Genomic DNA, 16118 nt, shown 5'->3' with positions numbered 1-16118 from the left:
TGGTCCACACACTTCACTGTGGGCGAGCGTTTGGAAAACATGCCTTTATAAATTGATTGAAACAAAATTCCTATTTATATTGTATTCATAGCCACTTGGAAGTACAGAAATCGAGTATTGTTGAAAAATGAGACATCCTGTCAAAGCTTTTTGACTTGCACTCATCAGGACAGGCACAAGGGGCAGAATTTTTAGGTGGGCATGCGGGCACGCGGCCGACCCTATCGGATGCAAAATTGGGCGAGATGACGTCGGGCGAGCGCCCCGACATCATCCCGCGTTCACGCGATATTTTGTTCAGCGGGCACGTGCGAGTGTCAGAAACACACCGGCCGACGATTAAGAAGACAATTAAAGTTGTTGAAGTTCCAACTGTCCCTGATTTTCCGTGGTCCGTCCAACGTCATGGTTAACGGATGGGCAAATCTTCCAGGCGGACTTTGCATTTTTGATGAAACCTCATCCGTGGGTGGGATGAGGTTTCCGTTACTAAATGAAAGAAAAAGAAAAATCTATGGACAGAATTTTTAACGTGTATATGTTCAGGTAACTGACTGTGACGCTTGGACAATTTTTTCCGTGATTTTAAAATCTTTATTTAATTGTTTTGAAGTCTTCAGCTTCCTGAAGCAGCTCTCTGCCTTGTGGGTGCTTTCATTCAGTGCTTGCCTACGCCCGCCCTTACGTCAGTGCCCGTTCTCCTCCTGCCCCCATCCTGGCAGCGCTGAGCGTTTCAGCACGTGCTTCACACTGCCTGGCCATTAACTGGCCAGCCAGCGTGAAATTGCGGTTGGCGCCAATCGCGGTTGGCGGGCTGTTCCCTGGGCACTCCCAGGCCCGCCAATCACGCCCGCACACCGACCTAAAAATCTTGCCCAAGATTACCAAATATCAAAAGAGAGCAACTATTTATACTGCATGAGAAAAGGGTGCTGATTGTTTGGCAAGTTGACTCTGTTGAGGCATTGTTATGGAGAATGCACCAGGGAACTATTGTTCCCCAGACTTTTGTTTAATTTAAAAATGGTGCAATGCCTGGACATGTTCCTTTTGCCTGCAGAGGATAGGTCCCTGCATATGAATATATGTGGCTTCTAGCACGTGTAAGTGAGCCACATTGCAAATCCGACCAATAATCTTAACTTGGCAGTTACGAGTAATTCTTAGCGCACCCTGGATTGTTCAGGAAATGCTGTCCAATCACAGAATCACATTCAATATTAGATACAATGTTCCAAGTTTTGCAAGCATCGTCTGGTTAAGCTACTATGTAATAGCAACACGAGTGGTATTTTCCACTAACAGGATGCTGCCACCAAGCCAAAAAGATGTTCTGCCTACCACACAAGTGAATAACATGGTATATGAATTTCAGTTTTGGTGTATGTAGGCCATACGTCTCAACAACTGACAGATCATTTCAAACAGCACATCCCTTCAACTGTTCACAATAGGCAGAATACTGACCGTACTCAACCAACCCATGCTTTCAAAACTCAAATCATAATGTCTAACGTTACACGTGTTGTGATATGACAGGTGATGTGTGCCAGCCGGACCCCAACTTGGTCGCGCTATCACAACAGTTTTGCAATTTGTATTTATTATGAGAAAATGTGTACGCTGAATACAGAAGTAATAAGTCCACAAAGACCTTTAGAGATTTTAAAAATTAAATTAAAATAATTATGAATAAAATAAAATATTTCAAGCACATGCATAAGACTACAATTATTTACTACTATAACAAATCATGAAATTCCTAATTGACCTGACACCCAGTTACACCCCCTTTAAGGCAACAGTCCAAAATAGATTTTAGATTTAAAACAGCAAGTTAACACTATACCCACTTGATGGTAGATCCCAATGGCTTTTCCCCAACTTCAGTTTCGTTATATAGCAGACTTATGCACAAATGGCTGGAGGCTTCGTTAAGGCTATTTCACACACTTCTGTTAGATCTTACACAGCCTTCTCCCACATAGCCTTTCATTCTCCTTTATATATGCTTCTCTTTTTTTAATATGTAAATTCTATTGTTCCATATGTTTTTGAAACTGTATCTTCCTCATAATATAAAAACTTTCATGTTGCCAATATTGTCAGTAACCTTTGGGAAAAATAAACACACTCCTTCACCTTGCTTATCTGGCTATTTGTAAACAGACTAAGATCCCTTTGAAATCCAACTCCCTTCATTTATCTAAAACTGCAAATTCCCTTCACACCTTACATGCTAAGCCAGCATCCATGTTTACTCATTAGCATGTCAAGCACCTAGCTTCTTTTGATGATTTCAAGCATGCAGTCTACTTGACTCCAAATGTAATTAAATCACAACAGACAGACTCAAGTATATTTACCCCCATAAACCTACCTCACAATAAACCAGAAAAATATTATGGAAATTATTATACTTTCATGACACAAGTGATTTTGTGATTGGACAGCACTTGCTGAACAATCCAAAGTGTGCTAAGAATTACACTAACAATCAATTTAAAATTATCAATCAGGCTCACAATGTGGCTCACTTAAACTTGCTGGAAGCTACATATGCTAAAATTATATTTATTATTGTCCCGCACTGTCCCCGAGACCTGTATGCTCCTCAAATTCTGACTTTTCATGCATGCCCAATTTAATTTCTCCACCATTGGTGGCCGTGCCTTCAGCTGCCTAGGCCTTAAGCTCTGGAATTATCTCCCTATCCTATCCACGTCTTTCTTCAAGGCGACCTTAAAGCCTCCCTCTCTCTGACCAAGCTTTTGATCATTTGTCTCAATATCTCATGTGGAGCATGTCCAATTTTATTCGATGATGATCCTGTGAAGCACCTTGGGACATTTTACTATATTTAAAGGGCTATATACAAATGTAATTGTGTCTAGATGCATTGCTTAAAGAAGCACCATCTCCACAAGAAACTACAAAGCGCACAGTGACAAAAGAATACGGTTCGATGTGATTTACGTCTTTGATATGTACTTGCAAACAAAAATAGTTTGCGAAATACTTTCCCCCCCCCATGAAGGTGCCCCTTTAAGACACTTTCAGCTGTTGTGATGCCAACATCAATTTGTCATGTGCCCCATGATGTCAAATACTTGACCTCCTACCGGCTCTTGAGCCGAAACCTAATTGAATAAGGATAGAGTTTGACTTCCAGCCCATTCCAACCGTTAACAGTAGAGGAAAATGCAGCAGTGGGATATCACTCAGACCATAACTAGGGACTTGTTTAAATGATTTACATCGGAAATGCAGCAATGGGGTATCACTCAGATATAACTAGGGACTTGTTTAAATGATTTACATCGGAAATGCAGCAGTGGGGTATCACTCAGATATAACTAGGGACTTGTTTAAATGATTTACATCGGAAATGCAGCAGTGGGGTATCACTCAGACCATAACTAGGGACTTGTTTAAATGATTTACATCGGAAATGCAGCAGTGGGGTATCACTCAGATATAACTAGGGACTTGTTTAAATGATTTACATCGGATAAAGCACTCCAAAGTATTTTTTGTCCCAACAGATGTGTGTGTGTTTTGAGATGTGAAAACTAATACAGTCTCTTTAAACACTGAGCAAGTTTCACATTCAAATTCGGAAAGCTTTTCTCCTGGTTGAACTCATTCACTCTCAAAAGTCCTTTCAGGAGACAAGCAAAGTGCCTAGTGTTAACCTGACCCCCCGCCCCAGGGCTCAGGGATTAGCCGCCTTGGGGGGTGGGTGGGGGGTGCATGCAGACAGCACCAACTGCAGCTCCCGGCGCATTTGGTGAGCAAGAATAGACACTCCGGCTTGTGGGTCCCCAGTGGAAATATCGCGAGTGGGCTGGGCTGGGAATGTCACAACTTCACAGTGACCTGGACTTGGTGGTGTGTGTGGGGGGGTGGGAAGGGAAGGGAAGGGTGGGGGGGTGGGGGGGTGCTACTGTTGACATTGGCTGGTGTTAGCGGAAATAACGCCAGCAAAGGAGGGCAAGACTATACCTGCCTGGGCTGTGCATTCTTGGCAAGTCTGTGGAAATAGACAACTTTCAGTGCAAAGGCTGCGCTGAGCGGGTGGAGGGAAGCGCACACATTCCTGCTTGAGCCCACAGTACCTGACAAGCCTTCTCCCCGGAGTGCTACCATCCCGCTGAGCTCCCCCCAACCCAGTGAAAGGCTGCCAGGGAAGCCCCCCCACCCCACCCCACCCCAATCTGACTCTTGATGCCTGAAGTTAAGGCTTTCTCTCTGTGCAGCCCATGTGCAAGGGCTGTGTCTGAGTCCTGCCCACCGATCTACCGCAGCTCCCAGCAATGCTTTGTTAGCAGGAGAGGTAGGGGCTGTTTCTCATTCGGCGGATGGTCGGATCGTGTTTTACTCTGCAACACGGGGGCGGGAGGAGCGACAGAAGTTTACTGGCAAGGTTGCATTTTTTTGCCCCATGCTCCACAATCTCAACCCCACCCACCCACCCCCCTCGGGAATTGCTTGCCCAGCGTGTATAACAGTGAGGATTTTTTTTAAAAGTCAGTTTTATTGTGTTTTTCCTGCTGATAAACCCCCTCTTTAGGGGACGGGCACCTCCAGTATTGGCAGGGGTTAGGCTGACTTTCCTGCACCTGAGCTGAGAAGTTAGCCAGTTGCAGGAAAATCGGGCCAGGGTGTGGGGATCGCCCCAACTGAGCTGGCCTGACCCTTTAGGGCCAATTATTTCTTTTAAAAAAGGGGGCACGCCCTCCAACTTTCCTCTAACCCCCTCCCCCTGCCACCAGCAACCACTGCACAGGGAGGTGTCAGCTGTGGCTCAGTTCATTGCACCCTCGCCTTTGAATCAGAGGGTTGTGGGTTCATGTCCCACTCCTGGAAACCAAGAACTGTGATTGTACTCGAAAGAGTTGCAATCGGTGACTGTTGATAACTCGAAAGAGTATCAAGGGCTTCCCCTTGGAATGGAGCTGCCCCAGAAACTTTTTTCTGAGGCACAGAAGCAGGTTACAAACTTGGGATGCAAAGGTTTTTAAGATGAGCCAGGAAGGGGATACTCAAATGGGCTTATCACTCACTTGACCCCACACCCCCACCCGCCACTGTGCAGTCTTCTTGTCTGCAGTCTGTCACCCATCCAGTGCTCTACAAAATAATTTACCTTTAAACCTCCAGCACTAGGGTGATGGCTCAGGCTGGCTTCACAAGATCATCAGCTTCATTCGGCTAATGAATGACACAGAAACTCACCATGTTCTGTACAGCAATCTGTCTTGTCTTGTTAGTCAGAATGTGGCTTGAATGAGAAACGTTCAGGGAGCCTTCACCTTTTTTGCAAGTTCAAAATTTTATAGAAATGCTAAAAAATATGTGTGTGTGTGTGTGTGTAGGGGTGAAAGGGAACGACAGTGAGATCAAAGTGAGTTTAAGGGAAGAAAAATCCTTCTCCCCCCTCCCCCAACAAACACACCCTGTCGCTGGGTCTCCAGTTCCCAGTGTTCCTCGTATACCCCGACAAGGTGTTTTTGTTAAAAGAGGATGATGGAAAAAAATTATTGGATGGACTTTGACTTGAACAGATGAGCTCATTTTGGTCTCAGTCTGTCAACAAAAGGTGTGTGGTCCAATGGGAGATCACAGCAGCAACTGTTGCCATGGTTGCTTCAGTTGAATATGTTGGACAAATAAGAAGGGAGGTTGACAACAAAAGCAGGACTTTCACTTGCTTTCCTTTGGGTTGGTACCAGTATGTTGCTAATGGTATTACTCCATGATACTAGTTCATGTGAATGTTTAAAGAGGAAATAATATTAATTCTATCGAAAAGAGTGCAGAAGCAGGGCAAAGTTGTGTAAATTCCTGATGGATGCTAGGGTTGATCTCACGATCCTACGCTTCATAAAGGTAACTATTCTCAATGGGAGTCAGGATTGCGATGGCCATGGTAAAATCCTGCCTTTGACCTATGCTTCATACTGGATCAAAGACTCTCCACAATTAGCTCTTCCCCCACTTTGAAACACCACAGTGAAGGGCCAGGAGCCACAATACCAAGAATGAAAAGACTAAAGCAGGAAAAAACCTCTCATGACCACAGGATGTCCCCTAGTGCCATTGACAGCCAATGAAGTACTTCTTGAAGCGTAGCCACTGTTGTAATGTAGGAAACACAGCAGCCAATTTATGCACAGCAAGCTCCCATAAACTGCAACATGGTAGTGACCAGATGACCTGTTATTAGTGACGATGGTTGAGGGGTAAATATGGGCAAGGTCAGCACAGAGAACCCCTTGCTCTTCTTTGACACGGATTGTTCACGTCCACCTGAGGGGGCAAATAGGGTCTTGGTTTAACATCTCAGGACTTCCGACAGTGCAACCCTCCCTCAGTCCTGCACTGGAGTGTCACTCTGGATTGTGTGAATTATGTAAAATAAATAAAAATTCCCATTTAGGACTGAGATGAGGAAAAATTTCTTCACTCAGAGGATGGTCAACCTGTGGAATTCTCTCCCACAGGAGGCCATGGAAGCTGGGTTACTGAGTATATTCAAGGAGGAAATTGATACATTTTTGGATGTTAGGGGCATCAAGGGGTATGGAGAGAAAGCGGGAGTATGGCGTTGTAATAGAGGATCAGCGATGATCATATTAAATGGAGGAGTAGACTCGAAGGGCCGAATGGCCTACTCCTCCTAGTTTCTATGTGTACTCGAGTCTAAGGCATGGAGCTTGAAGCCACAACCTTCTGACTCAGGCGAAAGTGCTCTCAACTGAGCCACAGGTGACACCTAGAGGGCTAGATAAATCAGAAAGCAGTGATATGGTGATGCCAAGCTTGGGCTAAAAGCCTAAAGGGGGTAAAGGGAAGGAAAGGAGGAGGGGAGAAGTCTAATGGCTGCACCCTGCTGGGCTGCGCTTTGTCTTCTCTGCAACTTAATTCCATCAAACCTTTTACCAAACAAGAATTACTAAGCAAAGGAATTTCAGACTTAATAGCCAGACACAGAACATCACAGGCAAAGGTCAGTGTCATCTGACATCCTGCTAGATGTTGTCATTTTATAGATCAAATAAAATCACACCTTTTTATTAAGATCTTGAATGGAATCTAGAGGAAGGCGATAGTCAGTTCGTCCCTCATTGTCAAAAGCCAATACAAATGTGAAATTGAGACTGAACAAGGACATGTAGGACAATTCATCTGACACTTGTCGTAATGTTTCCAGTGCCTGCTTTGAATGTACAGTTATACCCACACATAGGTAACCCTCTGTGACCGGTATCTACTTGGCACAATAGGGAGCCAGCAGACCTGAGTTTTATAGGCATCTCTGCTTCATTCTTTATTCAGGAGAAGCCTTCTAGCAAGCATAATACTTGTATTTCCCCCAAGTATAGAAGATTAATGGGAGAATTACTCGAGGTGCTTAAGATGATTAAAGGATTTGATTGGGTGCATAAACTATTGGCAGTGGGGAGGGGGTGGGTGGGGGAAAGAGTCCAGATCATGGGGGTATAACCTTAAAATTGGAGCTGGGCCATCCAGGGTGATGGTAGGAAGTACCTCCTCATATAAAGAGTAGAGGACATCCGGAACTCTCCCCCCCAAAAAGCTGTTGAGACTGGGGAGTCAACTAAAAACTTGCAAAGCTGGGAGGGACAGATTTTTGTTAGGCAACGTTATTAAGGATTAGGGAACCAATGCAGGTTAGGTGGAGTTAATATTCAGATCAGCCATGATCTAGTTGAATGGGGCAACAGCTTTGAGGGGCTGAATAGCCTCCTCCTGTTCCTATATTGCTGTGTTCCTCTGCTGAGAGCCACACAATGCTGTAAATCACATCAGAGTCACCACAATGAAACTAGTGCCAGGGCATGAATTCTTCCCCCTGGAAACTCTTTTAAGAGTAAAGTCTATCCGTGTTTCAGTCCCTTTTTTTTCCATAAAAGGTTACACCACACAATTGGGAATTTTGAATTTACGCAGCAATGGAACAGTGTCAGGAGCAGCAAAGTTACTAAATGTGTCCACTGAATAAGAGTTGGCGGAGGAATTGGTATGTGTTGCAATCATTTTTCACATGTGAACTAAGGGCAGAGTGTCCCAGTTTATCAGGTTGGCCTGCACCCAATCCGGGCAGACATTGATCCCGCTATTAAATCTGTGTGGTCCATTTTTCTTTAGGCATCCCAGTCAGCTGCCTAAAAGTGGCGTTAAACCAATGCAATGTCAATTAGGGGGCCTGCTGTCTGTTAAAGGACCCCATTTCAAACTTGTTGCAGGATTCTTCAGAGCCCCCTGTTGACACAAAGCACAAACAAGGTGTTTTTTTCTGTGGAGTCAGGAGTGCATTCCTCCTCCCGGGACCCACGCCCTGATTATCTGCTCCAATTCCTCCTCCGTGATCTTACCTGAGAGTCACCAGCCATGAGACAGGTAGCCCAACATTGACTGTTCCCATGGGCTGGGCTTCCTGTTGAGGCAGCTCATCCCTATGATGTAGATACAGCCCGAGGACCAATTCCTGATGACTGTTCAGGTCTCATGATTCCTTGACCTGCTTTTGAAGCTCCTAAGTTTGGGCTCAAAGGCCTTATTGGGTACAATTCCATGAGTGTCTTTCTACAACCAGAAAGAGCCCAGGCTGTGACTAACCAAATCAACCATGAGAGCCACAGCCAAACTAGACTCTCTGCTTACCTGATAGGCATGAACAAGCACTAACATGAAGATCAGGAGCTGGCAACTTGGCATTTCCCTCCCTGTTAACCCAAGACCACAGAGATCAATGGCAGCTCTCTGCATAGAGCAAGATAAAACAGGAGATCTTCTGAGGCACAGTTCCACAGTGGGCTTGCCCTTAAAACCAATTATGCTATTGGCCTCAACTATTCCTTGTGGTGGAATGTTCCACATTCTCACCACACTCTCAGTAAATTCAGATTCTCTTGAATTCCTTTATTGGATTCATTTATGACTACCTTATATTTATGGCTTTGGACTCTTCCACATGAGGAAACATCATCTTTAGATCTACCCTACTGAACTCCTTGATAATTTTAAAGACTGCCATAAGGTCTCCACAGAAAAAAAGAGACCCTGGCTGTTCAGTCTTCCCTGATGATGTATCCTCTTCATTCTGTTATCATTCTCGCAAGTTTGTTTTGCACTTTCTCCAGTGCCACTGTACATATATATTTTTGTAATATGGTGACCACAACTGTGAAGTGTACTAAAGTATGGTCTAACCAATGTTGCATATAAGTATGACATAACTTCTGCTTTTCAATTCTATTCCTTTGGGAATGAACCCCAGTGCTTTGTTTGTACTTTTTATGGCTTTGTTAATCTGCATTGCCACTTACCAACAGAGGCAACAGGGAGGCTAGAAAAGTGGTTGTTGCTGCATGACTATCTAAAATAAATGGGCTGTCTAGTCCATGTTTGAACAGACTGCAGCACACTGCGGACATGCTCTTTATTTAACTTGGCTCATAGAATAAAGCGTTTTATACTATATGTTCCTCAAATGTATCTTTCTCCATTCATAAAATGGGAATAAGGAGATACAACCCCTCTTGCCCCCACACTCAGGGCTGACCATATATTCCTCCCGATAACCACTGTTTATCTGAACAAGATTAAGCACATTCTTTCTCGAGTTATTTCTCCCATCAGCAATCCTCTCCACTCCTCACCCCAAGGCAGTGACTCTTCTGGGGACATAGTTATGCAGGTGCCTGTGGCCCTCCAGGTACCTTGCCCCAGTGGCCATTGTTTCACAGGCTAACCTAAATAATGAACACGCTATTCGACTGGGGTTGGGCATCATTACCAAGTGTGACCACGTGTCAGCAGATGCCCACATGTGCACTCTCAGGAAAGTCAGTCGATAAAAATCAGGAGCAAGAACCTTGGCTAACTGTCCCTGTGCTAGCCCAGGATCACTATGGTCATTTAGAACATCTGTTCCCGCCCGAGTTTTTTCTTATTTGCACATGGGATGTGGGCATCACTGACAAGGTCAGCATTTATTGCCCATCCCCAATTGCCCTCTAGATCAATGAGCTCATCACAAGCCAGGGGTCCTCCCAAGCAAGGATGCAGAACCGCAGCAATTGATACAATCAAATATGTAACTATTCTCCTGAATAGGTCACAAACAGCCTCTTGCGTTTTGAAGTTCCTTTTGTTGTGTCATATCTGGTGCCCATCAACCTTGTTACTCCTCTGCAGCAGGAATGAATGTTAAAGAGCATTGAGCAGATCAGTATCAATAAAGTCAAGTTGTTGTGACAGAGGGTTGTAGGTTAGAGATGATCAACCATTCTCCGATGGCTTTTTTCTCCCCCGTATTCTGCCCAGCTGTTGGAGACACAGAGAGCGGAGCAGTGTCTAAGTTAGGGATTCAGCTAAGTGTTGTTGAGTGGAGAGGAAGTGTTTGAAGCTACCCTTTTAAAATAAAACCACATAAAGAAGAAAGACTTTCCTTTCACAAAACAGAGGTACCTGCGGCTTTTAAAATTAATCTGCTGCATTGTAATTAAAATGTTTTGAGTTGCCTCCTTTTTGACTTTGATATTTGGTGCTGTGGTTCACTGCACCAACTTTCAAAGCAACGTAATAAATCAGAGGATTGTTATTGAAGTCTGTGCCGAGGGAAATCACAGCTGTGAATTCCGATTTATTGCAGGTATATTTGGACAACGCTTGGAAGACACGGTACAGTACGAGCGGAAGTTTGGCAAGCGGTTAGCTCCCTTATTAGTCGAACAGTGTGTGGACTTTATCCGAGAGCATGGTCTCACTGAAGAAGGGCTATTCCGCATGCCTGGGCAAGCCAACCTCGTCAAAGAACTCCAGGATTCTTTTGACTGTGGAGAAAAGCCTCTGTTTGACAGGTAATGTGAGCTGAAGGTGATTCTTTAAATTTACAGCATTAGAATACTCCAGCCTTCTGATGTTTATTTAATGAGAAAAGTTAGGTTTTGAAGTCAGTGCTTTTACTGACTTTACTTTATTGACTAAATATTATTGGCAAATGATGGTTCCTACGCCATGTTGTCAGAAGGCGTCTCTAGCATTGCAATGAAGAGTCACCAGTAGTTATAACTTGTATATTGGAAGTTCCAGTCCACACTAACTTCAAACTCAACATATTGACTTCTAACAATAGAACATGTGTACTCTGTCCTGTTTTTTGCCCTCCTTCTTCTTTACTCTGTGCTTTTTTAAAAAAAAAATTAATGCTCTATGTTCTATTCATTAGAACTTTTGCACTATTTCAATTTTCTAAATACAAAAGCTTTCATTTATCTTTTTACTTCAGTCTCTGGTTCCATTGCCCATTTGCGAAGTTAACCTGACCTGCAGTTTGCAATTTTGAGACTTCCCTGTATATGTCTTTCTTTGGAATCAAACCCAGCCTAGCAGGAGATGGATGCAAAACCCCAACCTGTTGAGGTGCATTGATTCTAGATTTGCATCATTTCTGCTGACACAGAGGTTCCTGCCCTTTAGTCAGCTGTGGGGTAAAGGGTCGCGCTGGCCAGTTAAGAGGAGTGTGGGAAACAACACAGGCTATTGCCTATCCATGGACATTTATCAAAGAAACCTCCATTTGATTGGTTAGACAACTAACCAGCTTTTAGCTAATTAAATTCCAGATTCTGTAGTTTTTACATGATTACATCTGATCGATCTTTTGTGTGTAGAAGTGAAGCCAAATATTGGAAGGTATTAGATTTTTCAGCATAGCTGCATTGGATTGGAGTGCCAAATTTGACAGGAGATGATCTGCTTATCACCCACCACTTCCGGAATTTTCTGCTGGAAGTAACAGTGGATGCATTTGCCATCTTGCATGTCCTAGCAGCAGTGACTGCGTTCAGCGTACTCTCTCCCTTGTCATCTGAAATGTATAGATATTCTTGGAAACATAGAAAAATAGAAGCAGGATTAGGTCATTTGACCCTTCAAGCCTGCTCCACCATTCAACATGATTATGGCTGATCCTCTATCTCAACACTATTCTCCTGCTGTCTCCCCAAACCCCTTGATGTCTTTAGAGTCTAGAAATCTATTTCCTTCTTAAATATATGAAGTGAATTGGCCTCCACAGCCTCTGTGGTAGAGAATTCCACAGGTTCACCACCCTCTGAGTGAAGAAGTTTCTCCTCATCTCAGTCCTAAATGGCCGACCCCGTATCCTGAGACTGTGAACCCTTATTCTAGACCCCCCCAGCCAGAGGAAACATCATCCCTGCATCCAATCTGTCCATCCCTGTCAGAATTTTGTACGTTTCAATGAGATCCCCTCTCATTCTTCTAAACTCCAATGAATACAGGCCTAGTCGGCCCAATCTCTCCTCATACAACAATCCTGCCATCCCAGGGATCAATCTGCTGAACCTTCGCTGCACTCCCTCTATGGCAAGTATATCCTTTCTTAGGTTAAGGAGACCAAAACTGCACACAATACTCAAGGTGTGGTCTCACCAAGGCCCTGTACAGCAGCAGCAGGACATCCTTGCTCCTGTACTCAAGTCCTGTTGCAATGGAGGCCAACATACCAATTGCCTTTTTAACTGCTTGCTGCACCTGCATGCTTGCTTTCAGTGCTTGTTGTACAAGGACACCCAGGTCCCTTTGTACATCACCATTTCCCAATCTATTACCATTTAAATAATACTCTGCCATTCTGTTTTTCCTACCAAAGTGGATAACTTCAAACTTAACCACGTTATCCTGCACCTGCCACGTATTTGCCCACTCACTCAACTTGTCTAATTTGCTGGGTTAACATGGAAGGCTGGGAGTAGATGTTAAGTACAGCTTTCCAGGATTATGCCTACCATATATTGGAGCACTGTAGCAAGGGTGAGAACCTGAGACGTTCTAGTGAAAACACAAGGACTTAGAGAGGGTTGAAGAAGTCTGTCATTTTCTTTGATAGATCAGTTCCCATCTACCTGTCTTCTCACCAGGAACACATCAAATTGCCTCTTGAACCTACTTGTACTGTCACTTCCTGGGTCAGAAGGTTTATCCTGATGTCCTTGTTTCCAGCCTGCCACCATACCATTTACCCACATAAACATAGAGGCAATTAATAAAGTTAAAAAAAACTTCTATTGGCACTTACCTTTTTGAAAGCTAAGCTCATTCCTTAATTCCTCAAAATAAATTCCGGGTACCCAAAAAATCTAGTTGCCTACTGGGAATGAACAACGCACTGTGGATATACCTGTATCACATGGACTGCAGCAGTTGAAGAAGGTGGCTCACCACCACCTTCTCGAGGGCAATTAGGAATGGGCAACAAATGCTGGCCTAGCCAGGGACACCCACATCCTGTGAAAGGATAAAATAATCTGTCAACCTTCACGATTATTTGGGCACACCATGGCTCTTATATCACAGCTGTACAAAATAGCTGTACAAAACTTGACATTCTGAAATAAAATGTTAATGGTACATTTCTAACACACGTTGAATTATTCAGATTCTTTAATTTTGATTCATTTTCTCCAGCGATTACTAAAGCTTTGTAGTCAAAATTAGTGCCAATTCTCAACATGCCACGTCCACTGTGTGGATTAAATGCCTTATATGGACCAGCATGAAGAGAATTGGCCTTTCGCTGGGCTGTTCTATACCCACTAAGCTACTTGCAGGGGTCTGACAGCAAACATTAGTTAATTGTGCTAGCGTTCTACAACAGCGAATTGGATGTTTTGCGATTTTGTTTTTGCAGGAACACCGATGTACACACAGTTGCATCCCTGTTGAAGCTGTATCTGAGAGAGTTGCCAGAGCCAGTGATCCCATTTGCCAAGTATGAAGACTTCCTCTCATGTGCACAACTATTGGCTAAGGATGAAGAGGAGGTGCGTCTACCTAGAATGTTTCCGTGTTTTGTCCTGAATGCATTACGTCCTCTTTGCAACATTCCCAGAAATTGGGCTATTCCATTTTACTTTTAGTAGACTGGTTAGACTACACCACTCGTTTCCACCTTGACCAGTTTTGGCTTAGAACAGATTCAAACTGTCCAGTGTAATTTTGATGCCAAGTCAATCAAAGGATATCAAAGCAGGCGGCATGAGATTCCCTGCAGGAGATCATTGGATTAAACACCATATGCAAAGTCTATTTCAGGAAACTGCTAAGTGTTCCTACTTGGTATACATTAATGAAGAGCCTGATCCCAGTTCACAAAAGCTGACACCAGGCATATACACAGAGAGTCATAGAGGTCTACAGCACAGAAAAAGGCCCTTTGGCCCATCAAGTCTGCGCTGGTCAAACAAGTACCTAACCATTCGAATCCCATTTGCTAGCACTAGGCCCATAACTTTGTATGCCAAGCCATCGCAAGTGCACATCCAAATACTTTTTAAATGTTCTGAGGGTTTCTGCCTCTATCACCCTTTTAGGCAGTGAGTTCCAGATTCCCACCACCCTCTGGGTGAAAAAATTCTTCCTCGCATCCCCTTTAAATCTCCTGCCCCTTACCTGAAAACTATGCCCCCTGGTTATTGATACCTCTACCAAGGGGAAAAGTTCCTTCCTGTCCACCCTATCTATGCCCCTCATAATTTTTTACACCTCAATCATGTCCCCCCTCAATCTCATCTGCTCCAGGGAAAATAACCCCAGTCTATCCAAACTCTCCTCATAACTAAAACTCTCCAGCCCAGGCAACATCCTGGTAAATCTCCTCTGCACTCTCTCTAGTGCAATCACATCAGTAAAGAGCTCTCTTGCGATTGAGCAGAAAGCAGTAGAGGAGCTGACTGTATAAGTCGTGTCTTCAAGTCCAGTGTAACCCCTTTTCACAAGTACTAATACATGTGGCATAACTGGATTTGGATAAAGTATCACAATTATTGAATGGTGATTGGCTTCCATTGGCAACCCCACAGCAAAAATGGAAAATAGCAGCATAATAGAAGACATCTGGTGAGGGCAGGTAGTTGGGAAGCAGAGAACTGAGTGTCCATTCCATTAATGGAACTACTTAATTAGTGTTTGGAGAAATGAATGAATAATTTACTCTAATTAAAATTACCGTAGATGTCAGCATAATAAGTCAACCTCTGAAGCCTCAAAAAAATCCCTCTAAAAACAGGGGTTAAGTTATATGTTGAGTACAAAGGTGCGGGTGTGGACGGTCACCATTTTAAAATGTCACCTGCTTCCGATGCAAAGACTGGACATGTGTCAAACTCCCCCGCATCTTCACAACGCAGCCTGTATCGCCTGCGTGGTCCCTTATATCCAGGTATAAGGTTAGCGGTAAGCAAAACGTGCATTCGAGAGGAGAAACATTGAGGTTGACTACAAATGCAAGTAGAGTACATCGTGGCCAGAAAGGGGGTCAACTTGTACACCGAGTACGTGCAAAAATACGATTTTTGGGGCCAGAAAAGTTGGGTTCCTTATACGCTGCGATATATGGTCCTATTTAACGCCATCGTGTGATGAGGAAGCTTCCCAAGAATCTGTGCCCTTCTCTGACTTACCTTTTCCTTCTCATCCATACTGGCTGAGACAGATGTGGCCCAATTAGATATTTATATCTCCCCTGTACTAATGCTGCTGTGAACTTATCATGCACCATAACAAAGCCAGACCAACTGCAAGTTTCTCAGTGGATCGTGAGTGAGGATTTGATTTGCCAACAAAAACACAGAACCTCCCACTATGATCCGGAAAACTTTAGTCCTTATTTAAGGGAAGGAATTTAAATCCAATTAAAAGAACCTAGGCAGGAGCCTTTTTTTTTGTTAAAATTCCATTTTAATTGGTGAGAGAGCTGAAACGCTCAACGCTAATGTTGGATTCACATGGTAACTGTAGCGTCCACCCAAAGCAGGTTCACTTCTCACCAACACTGCAATTCCAGCTTAAACCGACCCTAAATTTGGTACCCAGGCAGTCTCCAGGATGAAGTTGGCTGGAGGCTGCCTGGAGGCAGGAATCAAGCTCCACTTTGGAGTCATTTTGGGCCTTTGCTCGCACTGAACAGCCCAAGACTAGGAGCAAGGTCAAGCAGTTGTGGTCTTGCACTGATGCCAGTACGCTAAGTGTGTGTGTCTGCATTGTTAATTGAACCACATCAC

General features: G+C 43.9%; 1 protein-coding gene across 5 annotated transcripts in view; it reads left to right on the top strand.

Moving 5' to 3' along the window:
- The window catches only part of arhgap22a (Rho GTPase activating protein 22a), a 376947-nt gene that overhangs the window by 338956 nt on the left and 21873 nt on the right, over window positions 1–16118 (top strand). For all 5 annotated transcript variants that reach the window (XM_078530720.1, XM_078530721.1, XM_078530724.1 and 2 more), the window contains 2 exons: window positions 10685–10892; window positions 13748–13880. In XM_078530720.1, coding sequence (XP_078386846.1) covers window positions 10685–10892; window positions 13748–13880 — 341 coding nt within the window. The remainder of the gene's footprint in view (window positions 1–10684; window positions 10893–13747; window positions 13881–16118) is intronic.

Source organism: Cetorhinus maximus, chromosome 27 (genome assembly GCF_964194155.1).
Source record: "Cetorhinus maximus chromosome 27, sCetMax3.hap1.1, whole genome shotgun sequence".
In the NCBI taxonomy this organism is placed as follows: Eukaryota; Metazoa; Chordata; class Chondrichthyes; order Lamniformes; family Cetorhinidae; genus Cetorhinus; species Cetorhinus maximus.
Note: the sequence above shows the minus strand (reverse complement) of the source record. Positions and strands in the feature narration are given on the sequence as shown.